General features: G+C 36.1%; 2 protein-coding genes across 2 annotated transcripts in view; one reads left to right on the forward strand and one right to left on the reverse strand.

The window, feature by feature from the left end:
• LOC112034731 (eukaryotic translation initiation factor 2 subunit beta) overlaps positions 1-16,778 on the forward strand; it is a 101,675-nt gene that overhangs the window by 58,003 nt on the left and 26,894 nt on the right. The window lies entirely within an intron of this gene.
• LOC112016669 (receptor-like protein kinase FERONIA) lies at positions 10,361-13,560 on the reverse strand. The gene has a single exon (XM_024049207.2). It carries the CDS (start codon positions 13,018-13,020, stop codon positions 10,423-10,425), a length of 2,598 nt encoding a protein of 865 aa, XP_023904975.1. The 5' UTR covers positions 13,021-13,560; the 3' UTR covers positions 10,361-10,422.

A 16,778-nucleotide genomic window follows, 5' to 3' on the forward strand; every position in this document is an offset into this window, starting at 1 on the left:
CTGACAAATATGGTTTAGGATGTGTTGAAAGCATCTCTGTGTCTGCACTTACTTCCACGAACCTTGTTCCTTCATCTTCTTCTGAACCTTCCATGAGGGAGGTTGTGAGTGAAACTGTTAAACCCCCTGTGAGTGAGGTTGTCAAACCTGTAAAAGTTTCACCTCCTAGGAAGATTAGGGTTGAACTGAAAGAGTCTAAACCTAAAGAGTCTACCCTTTCTAAGGACAAGATGCATGGTAAACCTACTTGAGTTTGTCATTATTGTGGAAAGTTTGGACACATTCGTCCTAACTATTACAAGTTTCAAGCTACTAAGAGAGCAAACAAACCAAAAGTGACTGTGCCTCAAGCACAAGATCTTATGGCACTCATTGGTGAACTGGTAAAGGCGTTGAACCTTTATTCCAATCCTAGAGTTGGAAATCATTCGAATGTGAATAAGAACTCCAATGCTCATGGTGCATCTAAACGGTTTTGGATGCAAAAGACTCGATCTAATTGAGTCTTTCTAACATAGTCCTTGTGCTTTATTGCTTATTCCTCTGTGACCATTGTTCTTTGGTGTTTATGTTTTTGTTTTTGTTTTTTTTTTTAAGGACTTGCATTGCATTACATTCATGCATTTCATTCTATGATTTATTTGTTTTCTCTTTTAAAATTTATTAAAAAAAATTTTTTTTTAAAAAAGGCAGAAAGCAAAAATTTGTTTGGCACTATTTTTCTTGGTTTTTGAAAACAAGGTTGGTCAAATTTATTTACACATAACATGTTTTGTGTACATTGTTTAGCTTTGATGAGCTTATTTATTGCACTTGACTAGTTGAAACTTTGTAGTGTATGTTGTGTGGGAAAGATGTTTATGGTGTTTATCACTTTATCATAATCTTGAAGTCACATGTTATTTGACTGTCGGACTTGATCCTTTTGAAAAAGGCATAAATAACCATCTCACCACTGTTCACTAGCCAATCATGAACACCTTAGTGCATATCATAAGATTTTGTGCTCAAGAAAGTGTAGTACATGCACAAAAAGAATATAAAGTGTAGCCTCGGTTAATTGCTTAATACTTAAGATTGGTGTGTACTGTTAGGCTTGATGTCATTTCACATAATTAAAATTGGTGTGTACTATTAGACTTGATGCCAATTCACATAATAATGAGGCAAAATTCAAGAAACTTACATGATTGCAAGCTTATGTTATTGGAGATGTGGGAGTTATATGATACAACGCTTTTGGTGATAATCTCTTTTAAATTCTGTGTGATGAATTTTGTAGACTTTGTGATTAATTTCTATTCACACATCACCTCACATGTATCTCAAGTTTTTACTAGTTTGCACACACTACACAAGTTACTCTTTGCTAAACACTGTACATGGTATTGTGTGTGTTTTTTGTCTGACCAACCAAGTTTGAAAATACCTTGAGTATTATGCAAAACATTTTTTTTGCTTGAGAACTTAAAAGGAGAATGGCTGAAATTTTCTTGGGAGAAACTGAGATTAAAACTTGGGTTTTTGAAAAGGCATTCTATCTCATACTCATGCATTTTGTTCATCAATTCTAATGCTTTGAGAAGTTTGTGTCAAAAAGTGTTTGTTCTTTCAAAAACTGTGTTTTTTCTTAAAATTTTTGTGAGCCTCTGCCTGTTTCGATCGATCCATTCTGTTTTTCGATCGATCAAAAATGTGCTTTAATTATTTTAAAAGTCTCGGATTGATTCAATCAATCGAATGTGATTTTCGATCAATCGAATATCGTGAATCAGATTTTTTAAAATACTGTTCTTGACTTTTTCAAAGTCACTTTTTCAAAACTTTTCAAACATTTTTCTCTCTCTCCGACTCTGCAAGGCTCCACCTTCAATTTTTGTCGTTTTCCTCTGAAATTTTTGCAAGGTTTTCCTCTCCCAACACCGGTAAGACCTTTTTGTCCTTCCTTTTGAATTTACTTTCATGATTTCATGCATAAATCCATGCATTTGAGGGATATTTTTGGACTTTGCATATTTTGGGATTTTTGTTGATTCAAACCTTATTTTGGGAAATTGATCAATGGGTTTTTGTGGGGACATGATATAAACTTGATATTGATAGTTAAAATTGATCAATTTTGGGTTTTGAGAAAAATTAAAATTCTAGAGCTTGCATTGAATCCGATTTGGGGATTTTGTTCAATTGGGTTGAAATTGATGAAATTGGCTTGTTGTTTTGATGTAATTAGGCATTATAATCTGTATGTTGTGTTATGTAATGCTCAATTCATCAAATCTGTTTCAAAACATTCAAGTGGTTTTTCAAATTTTTAGGGTTTTTGTAGAAACTCTATACTCAAGCCAATTTTGTGCAATTGAACTTAATTTGAACTTTGTTTACTGCATTAGTACATACATCATGACATTGTGATAGTTCATGCATCATATAGATTTTTATTCTATATCTTTTTGTGCTAATTGCAGTCTGCCCTTAGTTTTTGTGTTATTTTGGTTTTCTCTTTGTTTCTTTGTCCTTTCCTTAGCACTATGCCTAGAAAGACTAGGGCTCGTAAGTCTTTTCCTTCACCTACTCCTTCCGCTCCCTCCTTTGACCAAGAGAAGTTTCCGAGTGAGAAAAACCAAGAGATATATAAGAAGCTGAACCTTAAGAGAAAGATTTGGGCTGAGCGTTCTATTCTTTTAGATGAGCTTGATCCTGCCATTAAGGCAAATTTTGAGCGTCGAGGCTGGTTACCTCTGTTGGATGTTTCTGATCCTCCTCCTCCAGCTATCCTAATTAGAAAGTTCTTCTCGAACATCTCTATCCGCGTCTATGATTCCAACACTTTAGTAAAGAGTTGGATACGAGGCGTAGAGTACTCCATTACTCCTATGGTAGTGGCTGATGCTCCAGGGGTACCCTTGGTCCAACACCCAGTCTACCCTTATGATGAGTCTCCTCTGTTAAGTGATGTCATGTCTTACATCACTGGGTCTTCTATCCAGTGGGGTTCTGATCCTAGGATCACCTCTACTGAGCTATCTAAGTTGCATTATCTCTTTTTTAGGATAGCTTGTCATTCTATCTGGCTCATTTCTCATCTTCACACCATTCCTCTCAAGCGGTGTGTCTTTTTGTATGCTCTTGTCACTGATACTCCTATCAGTTTTCCCCACTTGTTTCTTCGTTCTTTAAACGAAGTTTATAGGAGTTCATCTTCTTCTCATGCTCTTGTTCATCCTATTTTTATTCATAGGATTTTTCTTTATCTTGATCTTGGTGGTTTCCCTTCCTCTAAGCCCATTCATGTGATTGCTCCCATAGGTGCGTCTTTTCTTAGATAGAGGGCTGCTCATCTTCGAGTTGGCTCTAAACACTCTAGGTCTTAGCCTTCTGGTAGCGCACCTCCTCCTTCTTCTTTTACAAGTCCTGCTGGTGAGGATGTTCCTGATCCTGTTAGTAATGCTACTGCTGCTGATGTTCCTCTACCTCCTTTGGATGACTTTGATATTCGCCATACCTTAGAGATTGTCATGACCGTTCAGGCGGCTCATAGTCAGATTTTGGTGGACTTGCTTGATGAGATTCGTGCTTTGCGTGCCGATATCGCACATCTTCATTCACCCTCACCACCTCTTTTTGATGATGGTGTGTGGTTATCCTTTGGCATTCCGTCACGAAAAGGGAGAGTAGAGTTTTGACACTGTAAAGGAGTTTTTGTAGTTAGGGGGAAAGTTTTTTTGTTTTGAGTTTTGAGGAGCTAGTGGAGATGTTAGATTGTATCTAGGTGCTTCACTTTGTATATCATTGTTTTAGGGCTATTCATGTTAGAGGGAGTAACTGTTTTTGGGTGTTGCATTGTTTTTGATATACATGATTCTAGTTTCTTGTGATTCTCTGCTTATTGATTTATATTTATGAGTTATTCATTGATATATGTCTTTATTATATGTTGTGTGAATCATACAAGAATGTTATACCTATTTATTTACTGTTTTCTGTCACACATGCGTTTATGCGTTTGTTGAGTGTTTCAGGAATATACAGGTTGATTCAATTGAGCTACTGTCTACACTTGCAACTGATGGATAGTAGTTAGGATTGAATTTTAGTGTTTATGAGCATTATTTTTGTCAAGAGCTTTTTACTTCTAAACTTTGAGTTTTTAATTTGTGTTTTGTCACGAATTGCCAAAGGGGGAGTTTGTTAGTTCTAAAGATTTAGGAATTTATGTATTTAGAACTCTAATATGTAATGTTGCCAAATTATGATCAAAATATTATGTTTAGTCTTGTTTAGGCTTGCTCAAAGTAGGGTCTTTCATGTAAAGTTGGAATCGAGAGGCTGCAGATGCATTGGTGCATTTCAGCCTGGCTCGATCGATCGAATCTCGGGCAAAATGCTTTTTTGCAGAATTTTCCAACTCAGCCCTAACTCATTAAACATTTTGGGTTTTCTGTTTTTACCCTAAGTATAAAAGGCAAAGCCCTAGCCACGTTTTGAGAGTTGCTCATGTTGTGTTGTTGCTCATACTTTTCTGTTTTGTGTAAATCTCTTGTGAGATCTAGAGGAGCTTTCCTTTACACAAAGTTTAGGATTTTCAAGGTAAAGATAGTATCAACATCTTGATGATCAACTCGGTTGCTGCCATTGGATCTTAAAGAATAACAAGCGTGGGTGCTTGTAACTGATTGGAGAATCCAAGAAAGAAGGAGTCCGTGAATTCGGAGCTTACACGTGGTCGTGTCAGTAAGTTCTACTGGTGGGTAGCATTAGGAAGTTAAGCGGGGAGCTTGTAAGTCCTTTTGTATGAACTTCGATTCTTTCGCATAGTGGATTCAAGTTTACCTTGAGGATAACTAAGTCAAATCCTCCCCAGGTTTTTTACCGGTTTGGTTTTCCTGGGTGATCATATTTTTGTGTTTTTTTATATTTCCGCTACTTTATATTCTTGATATGATTGTATGTTTGTGATAACCTAGAACTGCTTAATTTGACTAAGTTAATCACTTGGCTAATTAACTAGGTTAATCTGATTTTGACAGGTTGATAGTTTATGTTTTGCCTAAATAGATTTGACAGATTGATAGTTTATATTTCGTGTAAATGGATTTTGACAGGTTGGTAGTTTAAATCAATTGGAGCAAAAATGAGTTTCCATTGTCACTTTTCAAAAATAGTTTATTTTTTGCGTAAATGGATTTTGACAGGTTGATAGTTCAATTCAATTGGAGCAAAAATGAGTTCCTATAGTCACTCTTCAAAGAACTTATTTGATCAAAGAAGGAAAAAAATTTCAAAAAAATGATTGTCATGAAAAGAAAGATTTCCAAAAATATGAACTTTCGAAAAAAAATTATTTGTTAAGAAAAGTAGGATTTTTTTAAAAAAAAAAATATGACTGTTACATAAGACAATTATTTAAAAATATTGTTGGGTTAAGATAGCTTGATCCCGGTTAATTAATTTAATTACCAAAATTAATTAATTAGGTTCAATTTCATGCAAATCGTGAAGGCACCAAAAAAATTACCAAAAATACTAAGTGTGGTAGAAAATAAATTTAACATAGTGATTTGTAGACAAATGGAGAAAATCTCGCAAGGCAAAAACCTCATCGGGTGATTTTAAGGTCACCACTCCTAAGAATTCACCAATCAACAATCAAGCAGTTACAAGTATAAGAAATCTTACCAACTACCCTTGATCTATCCCGAAATACCAACCTACAGTTGAACCTTTGCTCCAATACCCAATTGGATTTGATCTTGTAGTGGCCTTTTTTCCCTTGATGCACAAACCTCCAATTTGTGACTAACCCTTTGCACAGATCCCAAGTACGTGATTAACACCAGCAACTTGAACAGATGTTGTTGGTGGCAAAGTTCTTCACTTCATCATCAATGAAGATCTAGAAGCACTCAGTTACAAAAACCTATGGCATACAAACGCAGTAGCTTCATATAGAGAATATAAGTCTCTTGATCTCTGTATCCGTGTATGAAGGCCTTTAAAATAAGTCTTATATATGTCTAGGGTTGTGAGAAAAGAAACCCCAAACAGATATTCAAGACTGAGCTGAATTTCAGATTTAGAAATTTTGAAATCATAATTTTCGATAGATCAAGTTGCTGTCAAGCTATCTATCGAACTTCACATTAAGTCTCAATAGCAGGCATCTGTTGAGCTATCTGTTGAGACTTAATGAACAGTTTTTCTTCACTTATTTCTTGGACCAATCTTTATGTCTTTAATACTTGACTTGAACAACAAGTTTCTTGAAGTACTAAACCCATCTTAGATCTACCCATTACAAGTAAAGTGCATTTTGTTAAAGGATTAGCTAATTACAACAAAATATGACCCTAACAATCTCTCCATTTAGCAATCTGTGACAAAACCACAAAAGCAATTATGAGAGAAGTCTAACACAACTATCCCATTATATACAAAAGTACATATGTCTAATCTTAACACGAACTCTTAAAAAACTTTGCAAGAAGAGAGATCATAGCATAGTAGACTTGCAACCTGTCTTAACTGGAACACTTAAACAAGATTTATCAAGGCATCACGTGTGAAACATTGACAATTTGTATACAAGAAGAAACATGTGTATATATAGAGAAAAGAAACAACACATGTGAGACAAAGGTGAAGAAAAATATACATCATCTCATATATATATATATAGCAAAGAATACAATGTATGTAATAAAAGTGGTCAGAAGACCATGATAAATGTACTGAGAGAGTACATCAAAACCTCACTACATCCCTAAAAAAAACACTCAAAAAAACTCTCCCTTATCTAGTATGTCCTATGCTAGCTCTCTCCCTAACACCTAGACTACTTTCATCCACAAAATTACTCTCCTTTTTGTCATAAGTGACAAAGGATATATCACTAAGAGGTCGTCATCACATCATCATACTCTGAGCTAGAAGCATCATCATCATTATCTCCACCCTCTGAAGAAGAGAACTCCTTTGCAAGCTCCGGTGAAGGTGAGGGTGCAAAACCAGCAAGTTGAGACTAGTGGCATGCGATGCAACTGATTCTGGTGTTCATTTGACATATCTCATCGGATAGATGGTCCAGATGATTACCAAAATCAGCACGCATGTGCTGAAGCTGCTCCACGATGTCAGCAAGGGAGACAACAGCCTGCGATGAGGAAAAAGGGGCAGAGGATGGAGAAGGTCGAGAGGAAGAAGCTGTAGGATCAGCTAGGCTACATCGGAAGGCTCCACCCACAGCTGCTTTGCAGCAAGCTGCGCTGCACTCCGCCAAATAGACTCCTTACTAATGGCACCAATGACATAGAAGTGAGGAGAGGGATGGATAGTGATATGCAGATGTGTGAGGATACGTGTGATAGCCAAAAGAAATATGAGCTTATCACGTATAGTTAGGTCGCGATAGCAATCTATAATAAAATCTATCATGTGTGAAAGAAAGTCTATAGAGAGACCTTCTATGAGGGAAAGAAGAAAACGAGCACAAGGCTTGATGATAGTGTTATAGTGAGACCGTGAAGTGAGTACAAAGGTCATCATATTAAGGAACCGTGGTCCCTAAGAGAACTCAATTGTGGAGAAATTAAGGGTACCTCCCCATAACATGGCTTTCTCACAAAAGAGTGAGGCCAACTTGTCTCTAGAGATGGAAGAGAGACGAGGATAACTAGGGTAATTAGGACGATCCACCCTAGGAACATGTAGTACCTCGAAAATGAAGTCTGGGGTGACTACGATATGTGTGCCATGGAATACCATAGTAAACTGAGGCACAGAGGTATCGATGGCGTGCATGTTGGAGTAAAACTCCTGTATGAACACGTCAGGACACCTCGAAGGTTTCTCAAAAAGAAAAGTCCATCCCCGAGAGCTAATAGCACTAGGTAGAGGAGTGTCTAAAAAATCAAATAGAATGACCTGGTGTTTCGAATAAATTGCCCAGTCAAAAAAGTTCTCAAAGAAGTCAATTTGTGCCTTTTCATCACGAACCCAAGCAGAGCTAGCAGGAACATGATGAATCAAATTTTTAGAAGGGACAGACTTTTTGGGTGCCATGATGAGGAGACTAAATGAGAGAGACAAAGAGAAGAACAAAAACACAACAGAAACTTTAAGACATAGGAAAGAAGGAAAAAGACGTGCAATGCATGAAAATGCATGAACATGTGACGTGCAAACAATAAAAAGAATCATGGGCAAAAACCCAATCCAACCTAACAACACTCACAAGATAAAACAAGCACACAATCCTAGAATGCTTGAAACAGAGTTATAATGAACTTAGAATGCAATGTATGATCATATGAGTTCATTTTTAAAAAACCCAACCCAAAAATTTTGACAAAATCACAAAAACCCCAAAAATTTCCCAAAAATTGAAAACTTGGGTCAAAAGTGCATGAATGCATGAAGAAAAGGGAAAAGAAGAGATTAAGAACACTTACCTAGTGAGGGAGACTTGCATTAGGCCGAAAAACTGATGGGAGGGGTGATTTTAGAGAGAGAGAGAGAGAGAGAGATGTTTAGGTTACGATAGGAGAGAGAGAGATCGAAATATTTGAGAAAAAACAAAACCGGATTGAACCTCAAACTATATATAGAAAACGCAACTCGATAGATCGAGGAGATATCGAGCTTCTATCGAGAACAAAAGTTTGATAGATTGAGAGGTAACGATGAGGTGTTGATGATAAAAATTCTCAATAAATCGAGGAAGGTATCAAGAAGCCATTGAGCAATCAGAGACCCTAAAGAATTTGGCTCGATGGGTTGGGCTATCTATGGAGAGGTATCGAGAAAAACCCAAAAAGCTTGATAGAAAGGCTTGTATCGAGGAGGTGTTGAGCAGGTATTGAGGAGATATCGAGGTATCTGTCAAGAGCCTTGAAGAAGAGATATTGAGGAGGAAAAACAACACAAGATGAATGCAAACAAGATAACCATCAAAGCAAGCATTCAAAGTGCATGTTAAACATAAAAAAACACATCCTCAACTCTAGATGCAAAGCATTCCTTGATCAAAACATACTAAACATGTCTAACCAAATTTTATTTCAAAACAAGTTTGGACAATTTAGAGAGCATATACTACCACATGTATTTGTTGTGATGGCCAAATCACATTATACCTGTACAATAGTATTAAAGGCAGCAAAGATTATGCATGTTGTGTGTGAAACTTTTGCAAGAGAGCAAGAGCATCATAATATGACAAGTAATGATATAGGAGGATCAAACGCAATCACACACAATCATAATTGTTTAATAGTGACTATCACTTTCGAGGTACATCATATAACTCTCACATCTCCTAGAAACACGTTGGCAACCATATTAAAAGTATTTTAATTCTTTTTGCTTTTCATGTTTTTTGCATATTTTTCTTTTAAGCACATCATACATGAGCATATAAGAGAGAGAAAAGAAAATACCAATTATGTAAGCTTAAACATCCTTATTTTGTTGTGCAAGTGCTACACCTTATCGAGCACGGTTTTTATGAATTGCACAAAGATGTTGTATGATTGACGAGTTTTAGTAGTGAGATGATTATTTATACTTTTCTCTTAGGATTTTCTAGTCCTTCCTGTTAAAAAGAGTGATTTAAGATATAAAAGATAAGAGATCAATCAAATCATACAAATCACATAAAAGAGCCACAAAGCTCACGTTGCTTAGTTGTGTATGAAGGTACTCATCTAATCTACAAGAGATACAAAGTTAAGAAACTTTGTTTCAAAGGTCATCAAGGTACACAAGTATCGGTATACACAAACACACACTGTTTTTGTATTTTTTTAATTTTTCCTTTTTTTTATTAAAAAAAACTTAAAATAAAGCAAAAACAAACAAACAAAGCATCAAAACTAGACTGACTCAAACCAAATCACAAACCATGCAAGAGAGTAGAAAAGAGGAGAAATCACTTAGAATCATTTCCTTTCCAGACGGGAGACCTAGATGAAGATCCTTTCTTTTGTATAAACTTTTGTCTAGATGAATAAGGAGTAGAATTGAAACCATTAAAGTTTGAAAGAAGTATGACCGCCTTAAAAAGTTCTCCAAGAGGGGCAAAAGAAAGTTGGAGTTGATTTTGGTTCCCTAGAGATGACACACTATTGCTTTGTTGAGTGTCTAACCACTTATAGTAATTTGGATGTGTGTGCCAAATGCTCCACAGTAGTGACAGAAATGAGGCTTCTTTGTTGGAGACTTCTTCTTGGTGGAGCAATGATTGTGATTCTTGATAAGATTGTGACTTTGTGCTATTTAATCAGAGTTTTGTAATATATTCATGTATTATGTGGAGGCACATGATTTTTAGTTATTGTTTGTAAATGTGTTATAGAGCTCTGACTTGTAATGTAGAGATTTTAGTATGGTTGTATATTCTTAACCTTTGGAAAAGAAAGGAAAAATCTACAAGTGCCCTTGGAATGTATTTTTCATGCTTTGGACCCTTTTGGATTTGGGGCGTGACAACAGATGTCCACAACCATCAAAACTTGGAGATGCATCAAGATTTTTCTTCCATTTATAGGGTACAAATGGCTCCTCCTTGATGTGTATTCTGCTAATGCCCGCATTGCTTTCCTCTGCATTCCTTTGTAGCTGCAAAGAAAACTCAAGGTTCCACGTCACTTCATCCATAGATGGCCTATCAATGCTCTGATTAGCCACACACTTCATTGCAATTTCAGTAAATTGCTTAAAGCATTCAGGTGCAATTTTCCCCTTTAGATAAGGATCAATTATCTGATCAAGAATACATTTCTCATGGCAATGTGCAACCCACTCTACCAAGCTCACTTGCTCCTCTGGAAGTGTTCGATTCAATACTGGCCGAGCACATATGATCTCAAAAAGAACAACCCCAAATGAGTAAACATCAGACTTTTCAGTCAGTTGTTGAAACAATAAGTATTCTGGATCCAAATAACCATAGCTACCCTTAACAACAGTGGTTACATGAGTTTTATCTATGGTAGGACCTATTTTTGACAACCCAAAATCAGAAACCTTGGCAACCCACTTCTCATCCAAGAGAATGTTTGTTGTCTTAACATCTCGGTGGATAATAGTTTGCTTAGCACCAGTGTGGAGATAGTATAAACCGCGAGCAGCTCCAATGCATATCTCAAGCCTTTGCTTCCAAGGCAATGGTGATTTTTGGGTCTTGTATAAATGCTCACGCAGTGTTCCATGAGCCATGTAGTCATAAACAAGAATCATTTCGCAACTGTCTTCACAATAGCCGATCAATGAAACAAGGTGGTGATGACGAACTTTTGAAAGTATTTCAATCTCAGTTTGAAACTCATGCATTCCTTGATCAGAGAGTGGGTTTCCACGCTTGATTGCTACTGGTGTTGCTCCACCATCAATTTCTCCCTTGTAAACTTTACCAAAACCTCCAACCCCAAGGAGTAAAGCCTCATCAAAGTTCTTGGTGGCAACCGTGATCTCAGCAAATGAGAAGCGGCGACAAAGTTTCTTGGTAAATCCTTGTTCAAGATCTTGGTGGCACTTAGAAGGAACTTCCCTTACACTGGAGTTTTTTCTATGTTGGCAACGAGAAGCAGCAATAAGAAAGAAACCAATAACAATGACTAAGATGATTCCACCACAAATACCTCCAATGATAATTGCTTGAATCTTTGTTTTATAATCACCTGATGATGGAATATAACTTGTTGGGTTAATTACATCCTGCTTTGGAGCAGGAATAGGATTGGGACCTGCGAGATTACCATTTGTACCATTAATTTTGAATATCTCTACTCCATTCAAGATCGCATCGTAATAGTTTGGATGGCTAAGTGGGTCTGGATGCAGTTCAAGCCACAAATCCTGTTGTGGGCTTCCATTTGGAACAACAAGAACGACATAATCCTTATACACTGGAACCCCATATAGCTGACTTGCCCCCCCTGTTTTGACACTTGCCCAGGCAATAACATCCACCCCTTGCTCAGCAGTTTGATTATACAGGAAGATATCAAACACTCTTTGATTAATCAAGGTTATATTTGCCTGAATCTCACAGAAATGAAGTCTAACTAGGTAAGTGAATTCGGAGTCGACTGAAAAAATCCAAGTTAAGTTGTAATTGAGATTGACTTGAGAATTAGGACCCATTGATCTAGTTGTGGCGTAGACATCAATTGGTGCAACGTAAGGAGGAATGCTCGGAGGATATTGGATCGTCACATTTGGATCAACAGAATATGAAACCCCAAAGGCAGCCCCATAGATGTATGGAGCGTCAGCATACCAGGTCCTATAAAGACCTGTATCATGGGAGGGCGGAATATGATTTCCACCTACATTCAACCGATAAACATTCTCAAGTGCAGTGTTGTTACCAATGTCGAAAGCAGAAATTTGACCCACAATCATTACAGTTCCATCAGTGCGACTATAAATATCAGGCATTGACATTATCTCAATCCCATTCACAAACGCATACGCTGTTGGAGCTTTGGCAGATGGGACGAAACTTATGTCCAATTTTTCACCCTCAACATTGATCGAATATTCCTTGATAATAAATGCATACCCTAAGGCTTCTGTAGTTTGCAAAGCACTGAAGTTGTCAAGAAGAGTATAAGATCCAGCAGTGGCAGAGAAAACAGCATTGGATGCATTGAGGCTCGCATATGAAGCGGGATAAAAGTAAAGACGAACAAATTTTCTACCAGCAACAACAGGAATACGATAGGTGAAATTTGAGTGGAAAATTCGAGCAGTCATATAAGGGACTTCAGGGACAGATGGTTCTAGAGTAGCAGCTTGAGATATGGTGGATTTGCCACTAGCCGACAGATACTTGGACCCAACATCTGCGGTCCACTTCCGACCATCATAATCAGTAGCATCCAAAGGACCCCCACAATTTAGTAGGATTTTCTCGATCGGCACATAATTGGCTGCCATATTTACATGGATGGTAAAGGCCAAGTAAAGAATAACGAATATAGGTATGGACATAAGACCGAATTTATTACTGTTCCTCATTGATTGAAAGTTCAACTTGGTTACGGTTTTTTACAACGATTAATATAAAGAATTGAGCTTCTTAACACCAGAATCAAGACCAGAACCAAGATATACAAGCAAGAAATTTTCGGCTTTTATATGAAGAATCTCGAATTAAAGAACAAAAATGAGACAATAAGATTTTGTTACCAAAATCCCAAAAAGATCAAGATACCAAAATAGCTAGAAAGGAAGATGATTTTTGGGCGGAAGATCTAGCATAGATTGAACGAAATTCTAAGACTGCGGGAAATAGAATACAAATTAACTTAAGCACCAAGATTGTACTGAGCAAATTTCAAGCCAACTATGCTGAAAACAAAGATTGTTTAAGGGAAAGAAAGTTGTGCTTCTTGACCAGAAGCTCAGAATCACTAACTGGGTTCTAGAGCTTTGGATTTCAGGGATGGTGAAAAGTAACTAGCTTACACAAAACGTGAAAAGGCAGAAACAGAAATAAAAGAGGGGCTTGGTTTCTGTACTCCAAGACTTAGCTTTCTTATATATGCTACTTTTAAAGTTATGATTAGTTTCTTTGATGTTTCGGATTGAGTCTGGTTTGGGCTGCAAAATATCACCTTGGAGTTGGGAGTAGTTGACAGCGAATGATGTGAACTCGGAATAGATAGCAACCATGCATGCCAAAAAAAAAAAAAAAAAAAATCATTGACATTATCTCAATCCCATTCACAAACGCATACGCTGTTGGAGCTTTGGCAGATGGGACGAAACTTATGTCCAATTTTTCACCCTCAACATTGATCGAATATTCCTTGATAATAAATGCATACCCTAAGGCTTCTGTAGTTTGCAAAGCACTGAAGTTGTCAAGAAGAGTATAAGATCCAGCAGTGGCAGAGAAAACAGCATTGGATGCATTGAGGCTCGCATATGAAGCGGGATAAAAGTAAAGACGAACAAATTTTCTACCAGCAACAACAGGAATACGATAGGTGAAATTTGAGTGGAAAATTCGAGCAGTCATATAAGGGACTTCAGGGACAGATGGTTCTAGAGTAGCAGCTTGAGATATGGTGGATTTGCCACTAGCCGACAGATACTTGGACCCAACATCTGCGGTCCACTTCCGACCATCATAATCAGTAGCATCCAAAGGACCCCCACAATTTAGTAGGATTTTCTCGATCGGCACATAATTGGCTGCCATATTTACATGGATGGTAAAGGCCAAGTAAAGAATAACGAATATAGGTATGGACATAAGACCGAATTTATTACTGTTCCTCATTGATTGAAAGTTCAACTTGGTTACGGTTTTTTACAACGATTAATATAAAGAATTGAGCTTCTTAACACCAGAATCAAGACCAGAACCAAGATATACAAGCAAGAAATTTTCGGCTTTTATATGAAGAATCTCGAATTAAAGAACAAAAATGAGACAATAAGATTTTGTTACCAAAATCCCAAAAAGATCAAGATACCAAAATAGCTAGAAAGGAAGATGATTTTTGGGCGGAAGATCTAGCATAGATTGAACGAAATTCTAAGACTGCGGGAAATAGAATACAAATTAACTTAAGCACCAAGATTGTACTGAGCAAATTTCAAGCCAACTATGCTGAAAACAAAGATTGTTTAAGGGAAAGAAAGTTGTGCTTCTTGACCAGAAGCTCAGAATCACTAACTGGGTTCTAGAGCTTTGGATTTCAGGGATGGTGAAAAGTAACTAGCTTACACAAAACGTGAAAAGGCAGAAACAGAAATAAAAGAGGGGCTTGGTTTCTGTACTCCAAGACTTAGCTTTCTTATATATGCTACTTTTAAAGTTATGATTAGTTTCTTTGATGTTTCGGATTGAGTCTGGTTTGGGCTGCAAAATATCACCTTGGAGTTGGGAGTAGTTGACAGCGAATGATGTGAACTCGGAATAGATAGCAACCATGCATGCCAAAAAAAAAAAAAAAAAAAACACGTGACACGGATACAAAAATTTTCCTGGCGCGCTACCCCACTCATACTGTCTTTCACACTTGACTTGAGTCATGTCCTTATCCTTTTGTATCAAGCCTTTCTGGACCACAGGCATGATTTATTTCAAGTCAGCAAGCCTTCTGTCATATCATATGATTAACATCACGATTATCTAGCTAATTCTCCATTTATTAACCCATTAGTTTCTTAAAATAAACAGCTTCCTCCTTTTGAGAGAGGGGCCAAAATAAAGGTAAATCCATAGTGAGTAATTTGTTTCATAAAAGAGGAAAAACAATATATATAAAGGAATGAGTACCTTAAATTTTTATTTTGAGGTTCAGTCATGTGGCTATTTAATTAAAAAATACACTTTCATCCCATGAGAAAAAATTCACTGGCTGAATCTTAAAATGAGAACGTAAGGAACAATACCTAAATACTGTACATAAGTCTTGCCCATAAATAAAATACACTTAATTTGTGTACTTGACGTTAGTTTACTACTCCAATTTACCTTCTTAACTATTTTAATTATGGATCGGTTAACTCTTTAGGACATTTGTTAATGAACTATTTTATAAAAGTTTTGATGCATCTTATAAGAAATATAAATTTAAAAAAAAAAACTATAAAAAAATTAGTTATTTTTTTCATTTCTTATGAAAGTTTTTTAAAAAGAATTTCTAAACTAATGTCTTAATTTAGGGTATCCATTAACTTTTCCTTTAATGTTTTATACTATAATAAAGGTAAAAATATATATTAACCTTTCCATTATTATTCACAGAATTAGAATTATAAACGTGGGCTTCAAAGCAGCAAAATGAATAGAGAAAGAATAGATTGAGCAACTATAATTCCTAACTTTGGGCTTACATCATCATTGCCTGAAGGGTCTCTCACCAAAAATTTTCCAAGCGCACTAATCCCTAACTTTGGGCTTACATCATCTTTGCCTAATGGGTCTCTCACCAAAAATTTTCCTGGTGCACTGCCCCACTCATAGTGTCTTTCACACTCGACTTGAGTCATCTCCTTATCCTTTTGTATCAAGTCTCTCTGGACCACATGCATGATTTATTTCAAGTCAGCAAGCTTTGTGTCATATCATATGATTCACATCATGATTATCTAGCTAATTCTCCATTTATTAACCCATTAGTTTCTTAAAACAGCTTCCTCCTTTTGAGAGAGGGACCAAAATAAAAGGTAAATCCATAATGTGTAATTTGTTTCATAAAAAAGGAAAAACAATATATATATATATATATAAAGAAATTATAAAATTTAGGTACAGTATCTTAGGTGTTGTTCCTTAGGTTTCCCTTTTAAGATTCGGCTATGTGGTTGCTTAACTAAAAAATACGTTTTCATCCCATGAGAAAAAATTTACATGGCTGAATCTTAAAAGAAAAACCTAAGGAACAGCACCTAAATACTATACCTAAGTCTTGCCCATAAAAAAAATACACTTAATTTGTGTACTTGACATTAGTTCACTACTCCAATTTACCTTCTTAACTATTTTAATTATGAGTTCGTTAACCCTTTAGGACGTTTGTTAATGAACTATTTTATAAAAGTTTTGAGGCATTTTATAAGAAATATAAATTTAAATAAAAAAATATAAAAAATTAGTTATTTTTTTCATTTCTCCTGAAAGTTTTTTAAATATAATTCTAATGTCTTTAATTTAGGGTATCCATTAACTTTTCCTTTAATGTTTTGTACTATAATAAACGTAAAAATATATATAAACCTTTCCATTATTATTCATAGAATTAGAATTATAAACGTGG

This window comes from Quercus suber, unplaced genomic scaffold (assembly GCF_002906115.3).
Source record: "Quercus suber isolate HL8 unplaced genomic scaffold, Cork oak 2.0 scaffold_149, whole genome shotgun sequence".
NCBI lineage: Eukaryota > Viridiplantae > Streptophyta > Magnoliopsida > Fagales > Fagaceae > Quercus > Quercus suber.

What these genes read in the sequence shown, in the direction of transcription:
- LOC112016669 (XM_024049207.2), bottom strand. Translation starts at nt 13,020, where the DNA reads ATGAGGAACAGTAATAAATTCGGTCTTATGTCCATACCTATATTCGTT.